The following is a 12586-nucleotide window of genomic DNA, read 5'->3' on the forward strand; positions in this document are numbered from 1 at the left end:
GTGAAATTTGAGATGCATTTACTTGACAATTTCCTGGACGTGAATTGTTGGGAAAGCGAAGGTTTTTTCTAATATTAAGCTATCAGCCTCAACCATACCAACCTGCGTTTGAATGTTACAAATTAACTCTACATAAATTGACACAAGCACAATAAGTTTTTTTATTGTTAAGTTATGGTTACCATATGCAGAGCAAAAAGTAAAGGGACTGTTCTACTTGTGCATTCACATTTTAAATTATTGAATGATAAACAAGTAAATGAATGATCAGTTAGGAAAGGAAAACTAAAGCAAGGGTTTCCTTACAAGTCTTCTAATTTCTCTAATAATTATAGAAAACATGCTCAAGATTTTTAGAAAAACACTTTTTTCTACATGTGATATATTAATAAACAAACTATGTTTACTTCAGTAAATTGGAAAGACTTCCTCAATATTAAGGATAGTCTAATAGGCTAATGCAATTATCACTTGGATATAATATAAGCATCAAAAAAATAAAGGGGTGGCATAGTTTAACATTTTCCAAAGTGTTAATACTCTTAATGCTGAGTTTCTAGTTCCAGAATTGTCCATTCCCCTTGGGGTGAACAATCCTCAGAGGAAAAACTAGCCATGGTGATGCTTGCTGAGGAATCATCGAATGGAGATGTTAGTTCACTCCATCTGTTTAAAGTGTCAACATGTGCTTTACCCTGAGGTTTTGAGCTGTCTCGTGCTAAAAGTAGTGTCTGATTGATTAGATACTGTGCTAAATTTAAGTCTTCAGGAATAGAATTTGTAATATTTAAGTTTGAATCCTCTTCAGAGAGCAGTTGCTTTAATAGCGTCCAATCTTGTTTTGCAAAGTGTTGCTCATCTTCAAAATCCATGTCTGTAACATGTGTTTCTGATTCCATTTTCTGCTCAAATGCTTCTGTTACATCCATTTCATATATTGGAGAGAGGGTTTTTGAAGGCCGATGGTCATACATGTAGTTTTGTGCCACTGTGTCACAATCATCTATGTCTCCTGAAATAATTCATAATACTAAACAATGTAAAAACTGCACATGTTGGTACCCCTCAGAGTTCTGTAGAACAATATTAACACAATATAACAGTTATTGTCCAAAAAAAAACAGAGAATGGGAAAAATAACATTTATACAAAATTGACAAGATTTCTGAGGCATTTCTTTTTCTACGTTTGAAAAAAAAAACTCAAAGGTAATGTTTAGCAGCAAAATCAACATAGGCAACTAACAATAATTCTCCAGTTTAATTTGAAAACTTGTGATACAGAAAACAGAAATTATTTAAACATAAACAGAACGCGCACATGTATCTAATTCACTATAATAGAAACTTAAAGAGAAAATAAGAGGCGGTTACTTGATGGTGACTTTTAAGGTAAGTCAGTTTCAAAGGGAGAATAAATACATTTTATCTAAAGACTTACTTTATCTAAAGACTTATATATTGCACATGCAAAGGAGGATGCAAGCAAGGACAAAAAAAAAGTACAACTTTAAAGAGTTCCCTATTCTTGTGATTTTGCTGAACAGGGACTACTGATAAGTATTTTTCTTAGTTCTGGTATACATTAGCTACTCAGTCAGCCACTATTGCATATTTTAAATGTGGGTCATGGTTCAAATTACTATAATAAGGAAGACAAACACACAAAACAATTAGACAGGAAACCATCTATACATATGAAATAAGCCTGGGATTTTTTCATATATTATCATTGCTTCTAAATATAATCTCTTTTAGGAAATTTATCTTTTTACTTGAAAATTTTAGAATAGAATTATAGTGATCCTGAAAGTCTTAATCTCTGTAAAACGTATATAAATTTTAATAATTAATCTAGTTAAAATAGTTCAGTGCTTTTAGTTACATATTACTATACTTATTGCACAGCCCTCTTAGATATATATTAGCATAGTTCATAAATCATATCCAATGTATAATAAAATTTCTAATAGTCAATAATTCCTATGTTAAATTAGACATAAATAACTAAATAATAGCAAACTAAGTTTTTCCCTTTATTCTTTCATGTAAAATCTCTTAGTAGGTTAGCTCTAATAAACCACCCAAATTTTTACTAGATATGAATTTTTCACTAAGATTTTAAGTGAACAATAAAGAGTAACGAGCTATTTTCATTCTATTAAGAAATTTCAGTTTTCATTTAAAATTTGAATCTGTTGCTTAAGTAATTATTCTATCTAACTAAAATATAACATTCAGGGCTACCTACAACTTTAAAATTCTATAAACTCATTTTCTTATGGATTTAGCATTTCTATATCTGTACATTACCTGCAGATAAAGCAATATTAGCTTTCTTGGTAGCTGCAGAATGGCTCTCTTTCACTTGACCTTCTGGAGGCAGAACTTGACTCCAGTAAGAGTCCAGAGATTTTGTAGAGCTGTTCTTTGGTATGTCAGAATTGGGGTCTCTTTGATGAAGTTCCAGATGACATGGTCTTTCTTGAGATTTTATATCACTATCTGAAAGTTTGCTGCGTGGCTGAAAGTCATTAACCACATTGCTTCCACTGTTTACTTTTTTATCTTCTGGAGGAAGCTGTCTGCCTCCTCTGGACAGGACATCTGTTGTGCTCTTTTTTTCTGTGGCTGAAGCACTCTGTTTATCTTTTCTTGAAGAGTCAATGCTACTAAGACCCAAGGGAGAGCTTTTGTTTTTATATACACTATTGGCTTTCTCTTGTCTACATTCTAAAATACTACCTTTACTTCCTTGTGAGTATCTGGAGTAGCAGACCCTTCCGTGATGTTCATGAGAAACACCATCAAAAACATCAGAAGGTGAAGGCGAATCTACAGAAGGCTGAAAGGGAGCATGGACTTCCCCTTCATCAGATCCTAGTTCTTCACATTCATCTACCGAAAGTAAAACTGACCTTTTAAAATTTTTAGTTGCACGAAACTCGTGACTTTCATTTTCAGTTGCATCTTCAAAAGCTAAATTAATTATTCCCTGAAACTGCTGAAGAGCTGGGTTAGATGTAGAGAAATTTTCTGCAACATTTTCAGCTTCAGACCTTTCATCTTCTGTTTCATCTGCTGAGGAAGAAACCTGATCTACTTCCTGAGCAAACTGGATACTGCCTCGTGGAATATTTTCTTTTTCCCTAGGGTGGACTCTTGTAGATCGAGACCAAATTTCTGGCCTTTTCCTAGGAATCTCATCATCACTTGTCGAATTAACTTGGAAAAGATCATTACTACTTTGCTTTTTCATTTTCACTTCAATTCTTAAGTTACTATCATATATTTTTAATTCTTCAGGAGTACTGGTGTCACTGCTACTTCTTCCAAGAAAATCATGGCACAGCATAGTGCCACATTTAGAAATACCCCTGTCATTTGACCCATCATCATCCTGAGACCCTCCAGCATCATAGTCTTCAGATCTAGGCTTTATGTCATCAGAGGATGTTGTAGCACTGCCACTGTCAGATTCAGGACTCTCTCTCTGATGCGGAACACTGGTACTCAAATTCCAGTGACTCATGAATGGAGCTTCTGGAGTTTCATGGCTCTCTGGAGTTTCCGTTGTTTCCATGTCTTTAGGAGAATTTTTCCCTGGTATTTGTTCCAAAAAACACTTGGAGGAAGTATTTGAGTCTACTGTAGCATGTTTGTCTCCATTCATGGCAGAGTCATCAGAAAACTGATGGGGAACTGTCTGTTCTTCCACATGAATTCTAGATTTTCTGTCATCTTGACCAGAATTTAAGGTACCATTTGTCTGTTCAGGAACACAAGGTAAAACATCTTTCACACATTTAATGTTTAATTTTTTGTTTGTATCTTTTCTCCCTGCTTGCTTCTCCCTATCTGACACTGAATGGACTTGCTCTACATTTGTTGAATCTAGGTCACAAACTGGATTAGAGTTCAAAGAGTTTTCATTTGGATTTGAAATCATGGATTTTAGAGCAGTGGTGCTATAAAATTCTGGATCTACATTATCACTCTCATCAGAATGACAATGTATTTTAACTGTGTTGCATTGATCTGTTTTTTTGTGACCAGAAAAATTTGTTTCACTTTTATCTGAACAAATCTGTTTTGATTCCAGTTCATGTTTTATTAATTTATCTAGATTTGAAATATTTTGGCATTCTAACACCAACTTCTCTTTTTCTTGATTGTTTAATGGCTTTTGTGGGTCAAGTATGCATGGTGACTGACATGCTTCTGTATCACTGATTTCGGCTGTGAGATTAATTAGAGGTTCATGAGGCTTCTGTTCAGAAACATTGCCTTTGTTATTATTATCACATACATCACGAAGCACACTTTTTTGGACAACAGATGGTTCACTTTTTAAAGGTCTCAGAGAAGAAGGCTGAGTCTTCAATATAACCTGTCCAGGAAGTGTTTTCTGTTTTGAATCCTTATTATTCAAAGTTTCACCTTTCTTAGATTGATTTAGGTTTTTAGGCATTGCTACTATTTTTGCAGTAATCTTAGGCAATGTTGTTTGTCCTTGCTTGACAATTTTTCTCTTAGGTGTTTGTTTATCTGTAGTTACACTGTGGTCCAATTTTGTCACATTTTCATCAGACTGCCTTGAAGACCCTGAAGATTTTACTGAATGTGGTGACTCTCCTTGGGATCCTAAGTAAAGAAAATTCAAAAATATACCTTCCAGTTTGTGAGTGAAATTCAATATTTGTTTTTAAATCCCTTTAGAAGAAATAAAATAGATAACAATGAAATGGTAACATAATGATCAAACGGACAATTACAAATTAGGCGTTAGTGATGTGATAAAATAAAAAAAGTTTATTACAAATATAGAGGAAGTATTCCAGTATCTTAAGTAAAATTATTAAAATAGGATCTCTCCTCCTCAAGTAAAGAGCATTGATCCTATGCCAGAATTGGATTTGCATAAATATATGGGGGTAGAAAAATCTGATTTTCTTATGCCAAAAGAGCAGTAAGGGTCTTTCTTCCCTTTGAAGTTCTAGGGGGAAAAACAGACTGTTTCACATAGCTGAAAAGCAGAATCAAGCTAAAACACAAAACAGAAATGTTGAAATTGTTGCAATTTTTTTCCTCAAACAGTAACAAAGCTAATTTATTTCTCATAGCCAGATCATTATTATTGTAGGTCATGAGGGTTAACAACTTAGATCTGCAGTTGAAACTAAAGCTGGTAACTGGAAAGAAAGAGGATTAATTTTGGGAATTCATTTGTTTATAATGGTTGAAATCCTAGAGATGATATTTTGAGCATTTAAATATGTCAAACAGAATTATCAAATCTTTTTAAATGTTTAATTTTTAGCTGTCACTAGAACATGAATAACTTTTCTCTGGCTTACTTTTAAATTTACTTTCAGTATTAATTCATTACCTACCTCAAAATTGGTTTTAGCATTTTACACACTGCTCTTACATATGTGAATGCTTAATGCATAAAGCAAATTAATTTTTAAAATCAGTTATTATATTAGCAAATTATGCAATCTGATCAGTATTCTTCTCTTTATTAGAATATGGAAAAACAACAGGCATAGCACAGAGCCCAGAGGGAAAATTCTTCCTCCCTACGTATTACAGCTCTCTAGATTGTACCATTACTTTTTAAAGAGCTCTTTAGTGTTGGTTTTGCAGATGGAATTCTTATATTTATCAATGAAACTTTGAAGAAGCACAGGTATAATACACAGAAGGACCAGAAATGCAGATAACCTAGTGACTCCCTTAATTATTTTTTTCACAAAAGAAAATAAAAACTAAACTCACACCCCAAAACACCAAAATACTTGTCTGAAAAGTGGAAGAATAAAATCTCATCTCTAAAATATGAAATGAATGTAAAATGAGTGAAACCACGTTATACTTTGCTTATTTGTTGCTAAAGTTCCAGAATCAGAGTTCTGCTTATTCAACTTAAACAAGGAAGTAATACCTGGGAGTATTTCAACTTTACCTTGAGTTTTAGCAAGATTAACTGTGGCATTCTTTGTCCTCTGCTGAGCTGTACCACATCCATTGCCATTTCCTCTTTTCTTTAAAATTGCCTGTGGTACTGGATCACTGTATCCTTTGCTGGTGACCTTCTTTAGCACACTAAGAAAAATTATTTGCGTTCAGTATTACACTGAGATTCCAAAACATAATTTTTTAAAAGACCCATACATGAAATATATTTTTCACAATACTGTAAATCAACTATACTTCAATTAAAAAAAAACAAAAAAAGTATTTTTTCTCAAAGAAATAAAAAATATATCTCTTTTCTGAAAATAGAAAAAACCATAGGTTCTTAAGTGTTTAAGTTTATAAAACTGTAGATCAACTATGGTAAAGCAATGCATAATAAGGTACCACAAGTATAAATTATTCTTCTACAATTTTGTATCAATCATCATTTTACATAATAAATAAGAAAAGTTTTTAAATATCATTATGTAAATATACTAAATTTTCTAACAAAGGAAAGATATTTTAACAATATTTAGCTAGAAGTTAGTATATAATTAACTTCCAGAGAAAGCTAATGTCTAGGTAAAACAATGAATGCTTACCTGTTATTTATATTAGTTTCTTGTTCATGAATGCTTTTTTTATTGGAAGTTCCATTGGTAACTTTTGAAACAGGTCGAGATTTTACTGCTATAAATTAAGAAGAGTGAGCCATGAGATTGAGGAATAAATATGTAATAAGTATGTATAAATTCACTGGTCATACACTATATACAAAATTAAATGTTACGGTGAGAAAAACTGTTTTTTCTCAGTTTGCATGAATATATGTTACTAAAATCTTTTTGCATTTGAAACTAAATAAAAGCCGAAACATAGGTTCATTTTTTTCTAGGAACTTTAACTGTTCCTAAAAAGCTCCTCAATAGCTATTAAAAATTAGAGGGTTAAAACCCACCTACAGTGGAAGTTTTGATACTTTCTACACTGTTTTTCACAGTCTGTCCTGGAGAGTCACAAAGGGAAAATTTATGACCAGAAGGCTTCTCTTTTATTGACCCATTTTCTTTTGGTTCATCCAGACAGTCAGTGGAAGTCAGTAATTCCATACTTGAATTTGTAGATCTGCTGGAGGGCCCTGAAGTCCTGAGGCATGGAGAATCTTTGCCTGTCACTTTCTTCAAAGGCTTTGCTTTGGCATGCACGTTTAAGTTCCCAGTGAGTACCTTGGGTCTGGCACCTGTAATTTGACCTTCCTGATTTCTCACTCCTTTTCCATTTACTGAATTTTTCTGTCCATTTGCTGCTGCTGCTGCTGATCTTTCCACAACTTGTCTAGGTGACATGTTTGCTGACTTTGCATTATCACCGTTTTCTGTTTTGGGCTTTATTATAGATTTGGGCTTTCCAGAAACATTTTTTCCCACAGTTTTTAATTCTTTTGTACTCTTGGATGCGGTTTTTGTACCATCCTTTTCCTTTAAATCATCATGCTTCAAAGTTTTATTTATAGAATTTCTATTAGTACTTGATGAATGTCCAGACGCTCCTAATCCATCAGATTTCATCTTTTGATTCGTAGAGGGACAACTCCAATACTCTTTCTTGTTACTTTCTCTCCAAGATTTGTTTTTTATAGCACCAGGGTCAGAAACTTGTCTCCTTTGCTACAAAGAAGAAAAAAAATACTCTGTAACTTGACTGAAGTCTTGGACATAATACTTTATGTTTCAATAGCCAGTTTTTCAAAGAGGAAAAAGCAGCAAAATTCAGATTATGATTTAGGGCCACTTAAAACTTGAATGATCTGGGGTCATTTGAATGTGTCTTTGATCACATTACCTTAATCAAATCTGAAATAAAACATACAAAATTAACAGGAAATTCTACTTTAAGAGGCATACTATTTAACTTTATGAAGTTATGGTAGAGATGAATACTTAATGGTGTCAGGATGCCTTGGGTGAATGATAGCAATATCCAACATTTTTCGAGGGCCCACTCCCAGGTTCTGTGCTCAGATGCTTTTCATGTATCATCTCACTTAATCCTCACAACAATTCTATGAGACAGCTCCTGTTGTTATCTCCATTTCTTCAACAAGAAACTGGGGATTAAAGCAGGTATGTAACCCAAGGCCACATGCTGATAAGGGATTGAACTAGGACTTGAGCTCAGGATTTACTGCTTTAAGCAGGTAATCATCTGTATGTTAATGATTTTCACCAAAAATTCTCTCTTCAATCCTATCCCAAATTCCAGAAATTTTATCACTAAATATTTAATCCTCTGGAAGCAAGGGCGGGGGTGGGGGGGTGGGGAGGGGGAAGCCCCTGGGAAAGAACACATTACACCTGAAAAGTTTTCTTTTTTTATTTTTTTGGCTGTGCAGCATGGCACGTGAGATCTTATTCCCTGACCAGGGATCGACCCCATGCCCCCTACATTGGAAGCACGGAGTGTTAACCACTGGACCACCAGGGAAGTCCCTGAAAAGTTTGGTTTTTGAGAAAAAAAAAAAACAAACCACAACATAGTAATACAGTACTGGTTGTCTGGAGAAAGGAAAAGGGGTCCTAAAAACAGGTGAAATAGATAAAAAGGGGAAAGTAGAAGGGCACTAAAGACAATGCACCTACTTTGTAATTTTGCTTAGAACAACGTTGTATGGAAGGGAATAACAAAATTTTAAAAACTGGTAGGAATTACAGAATAAATTTTTAAGAATATATTGCCATTTGTTATATAAATACTCCCTTTTGGAAGCTGTATGAGACAGCGTCTGTGTTGTCTTCATCTTTGTATCCCTTAGCACCATGCCCATCACATACTGGGTACTCAAGAACATGTGATGATGGCTATCAAATCTGAGCACATATTGATATACAGTTCAAGGTCTAGTTATTTCTAAATATGAAAGCTTCTAATTACAATTAAAATTTGTCTAAGATAAAAATAACATAAATATGTGTGTGTCTATATTCACACATACATATGTATATACATAATAAATAACCTAGTTAAGTTTAGCAAAAGCAAGGTATAATAATAAAGGAATCATTAGATTCTTGTTCTAGCTTTGCTTTTAACTGAAGAATAGAAGATAGGATATTTAAGAAATCATTACTAATATCTCTGGGCCTCAGATTACTCATGTCTAGGGGTGGAGACTGGTCCCATTCAGTGCTGTGTACTAGGATTCTCTGTAATACTTATAAAGTTCAAATAGGCTAGGTCCAAATAGGCTAGATCAAATCTTAGCTCAAAAAAAATAACATTTCTCGGCTTCCCTGGTGGCGCAGTGGTTGAGAGTCCACCTGCCGATGCAGGGGACACGGGTTCGTGCCCCGGTCTGGGAAGATCCCACATGCCGCGGAGTGGCTAGGCCCGTGAGCCATGGCCGCTGAGCCTGCGCGTCCGGAACCTGTGCTCCGCAACGGGAGAGGCCACAACAGTGAGAGGCCCACATACCGCAAAAACAAACAGGCAAACAAAAAAACCATTTCTCTATTTTTAATACCTAAAACCAGGAAGACTCTGATGTTAGACCTCTTCCCACCCTTAAAACTAATCCTTCTTAATTCACTCTATCCTTGAATCTATCTACTTTAAAGCATCATGCTATGGGTGAGATCTATGTAGTATATGGGGTGCTCTACCCCTTTAGAAATTTCACATTAACATAGTATACCATGGTGAGGATTCAACGTATATGCATTTTTAGGCAATCTATGACTTACATCTACAAAGTTTATGTATGTTTCTTATATACAACTGACCAGTTGGGAATGGTCACCACATGCTATTGACAAAGATAAAGAAAAAAGAGTAACACTCTAAAGCCCTCCTCTTGGGACTTCCCTGGCGACACAGTGGTTAAGAATCTGCCTGCTAATGTAGGGGACATGGGTTTGATCCCTGGTCCGGTAAGATCCCACATGGGGTGGAGCAACTAAGCCTGTGTACCACAGCTACTGAGCCTGTGCTCTAGAGCCCACAAGCCACAACTACTGAAGCCCGTGAGCCCTAGAGCCCACTAGCCACAACTACTGAGCCCATGTGCTGCAACTACTGAAGCGTGCGCACCTAGAGCCCATGCTCTGCAACAAGAGAAGCCAATGCAATGAGAAGCCCGCACACCACAACAAACAGTAGCCCTGCTCACCGCAACTAGAGAAAGCCTGTGCGCAGCAACAAAGACCCAACGCAGCCAAAAATAAAAAATAAAATAAAGCATTCCTCTTGGACACACTTTCAGGTCTAGTACTATTCCTTTTTGTTGGTATTATTTTGTTTTACTTTTTATTATAGAAAAATTTAAACATAATCAAAGAAGACAGAACAGTATCATGAATCCCCACATACCTACTACCCAGCTTTAACAACTATCACCTCTTGGCCAATTCTGTTTCATATATAACTACCACCATTTTATTTTGAAGCAAATCCCAGACATCGTATAATTTTAGTCTTAAGTATTTTGGTACCAGCACTCTTCTTAAACGTTTCTATTTTATCTCATCAACTTTCTCCCACCTCTAAAAGATCTCATCTCATTTTGGAAGACACACTTATTCATACCACAGTTATTGAGGACTTACTACATACTAGACAATTGCACATAAATTATCTCACTTAATTTTCACAATAATCCCGGCTAGGTTTTATTACTCCATTCTACAGATAAGCAAACTAAGACTCACAGATGACAAAGATAATAAAGTCAAGATCTGAACTCTTACGATTTTATGTCCAGCACCCATTTCAGTACAATGCTGCCTTTCTAAGGAAAACATATTAGCCTGTTTCCTTCCCATTGTGGTTAACAGTGTAAACCCTTGGACAACCTGAAAGTCAGGAACTGAGGAAGGGAAATGAGATTTTGTTTTGCTGTAAGGCAAGGAAGGAGGAAAAGCCTGGCTGATAGCAGTTAGTAGATAGAACAGGGGAAAGAAAGGCAGGTAGGCTAAATCATGGTGGCCTTAAAACACACACACACACACACATACACACACACAAACACATAGGGTGAAAGGGAACATAGTACATAGAAAAAGTGTTCTAAGGTGCCATTTGCTAACATATGTTCTGTGGAACTGTACAACATGCTTAAAAGGGGTCAAGAGGGAGTCTAGTGGTGTTCCATGGTTATAAAATTTGAGGAAATCTTGGGGAAAACAAAATTCAAAAGTGTTCTTTACTGTAGTGTTTCTCAGAGCTTTTAGGTGCTGATGTGCATCGTTAGTGTCTAAGAGGAGCTATGGTGTGTAGCAATTCTCAACCTTAGTTGACGCTAGATGTTCTTAGGTAGAACATATGATGAAGCTAGTATATTATGGAACACACTTAGGGAAATAGTCCTAGGAGGTTTACTAGCAAAAAGCTCCAGCGTCTCACAGTTTCTCACCCAAGACATTTAGAGCTTGACCTCTGCCTCAAGCCATCAGAGCTCTTGGTTGTGGCTTGGAGTTGTGTGAGTTCCTATCTACTGGCTGATAAGGAAGATTCCCAATTCCACTCTTGCAAGGGCAATATATTCTTTGCATTCCAAACTGGAACTCTCAGTGTATGTCTCCATATCACTGTAATGTGTGCCTAGGTTAGTATAATTTTATGTTCAAATGTATTATTAAGTGACCATTTTTAAGTTAGCTAGATTGGAACTCTAATTATCATTAATAACATTTTAGGGGAAGAAAAATGTATTTCATGTTATAATGAATATACCAAGTAACGTGTGTGTTGTGTGTGTGTGTGTGTGTGTGGGCACTAAAAAATAACATAAAATTTACCATCTTAACCATTTTTAAGTGGGCAGTACAGTCAGGTTGACTATATGCGCCTTGTTGTGCAACAGATATCTAGAACGGTCTCATCTTGCAAAACTGAAACTCTATCCCCATTGAACAATTATTCCCCTTTTCCTTATCTCCCCAGCCCCTGGCAGCCACCACTCTACTTAGTTTTTAAGAGTTTGACTATTTTTAGTTAACTCATATAAGTACACCAAGTAACTTTTAAAGTGAACACAACTGTACTCTTGGTATTAACTGTCTTTTTCACACCAAAAATCTATTATGTGGATTAAAATCTTAGTATAGAGAAAACTGGGACAACTAAAATCTTCTTTTGTAAAAAGTAGGTTAATTAGAAAAACAGACATGGAACTAGATCTAGAATTCTAGACAATTTCTGATCTGGAATAGTTCCAACATGCTAGTTGCCAAAAAGGTTTTCAAGGAAATAAAAATGGTAGACAATATTTCACTTCCCATACCAGCTGGATATAAAAAATGCATATCATTTAAAAATTTACAAAATGTTCACTTGATTAAAAACGAGACGCAAAATTATTTCCATCCAGAAACAGCTTTAGTTAATGAAAGAATAGATTTTTAAAAATTATTCTGAAATATAAAATGATAAAATTTAAATTACTTGTTATCTTGTTTCATCTGGGCCTGTAAAATTGTAAAAGTTTACCTGAGAGCTGCTGAATATAGGCTTTTTGCCAAGTCTTCGGTCATCACCTTTGTCAAATGCAGCTGTAGGAAAAAAAAAAGCAATCTAATTTTACAGGAAGCACTATTATTACCATAGAAGTAGAGGGAAAATAGTATATT

General features: G+C 35.1%; 1 protein-coding gene across 2 annotated transcripts in view; it reads right to left on the reverse strand.

The window, feature by feature from the left end:
- Positions 1 to 137: 137 nt before the first annotated feature.
- BTBD8 (BTB domain containing 8) overlaps positions 138 to 12586 on the reverse strand; it is a 92739-nt gene continuing 80290 nt past the window's right edge. For both annotated transcript variants that reach the window (XM_073811140.1, XM_019920087.3), the window contains 6 exons: positions 12447 to 12508; positions 6922 to 7630; positions 6566 to 6653; positions 5968 to 6107; positions 2313 to 4643; positions 138 to 1012 (listed from right to left, as the gene is read on the reverse strand). In XM_073811140.1, the coding sequence (XP_073667241.1) occupies positions 543 to 1012; positions 2313 to 4643; positions 5968 to 6107; positions 6566 to 6653; positions 6922 to 7630; positions 12447 to 12508 (3800 nt within the window). In that variant the 3' untranslated portion in view covers positions 138 to 542. The remainder of the gene's footprint in view (positions 1013 to 2312; positions 4644 to 5967; positions 6108 to 6565; positions 6654 to 6921; positions 7631 to 12446; positions 12509 to 12586) is intronic.

This window comes from Tursiops truncatus, chromosome 1 (assembly GCF_011762595.2).
Source record: "Tursiops truncatus isolate mTurTru1 chromosome 1, mTurTru1.mat.Y, whole genome shotgun sequence".
Classification (NCBI taxonomy): Eukaryota; Metazoa; Chordata; class Mammalia; order Artiodactyla; family Delphinidae; genus Tursiops; species Tursiops truncatus.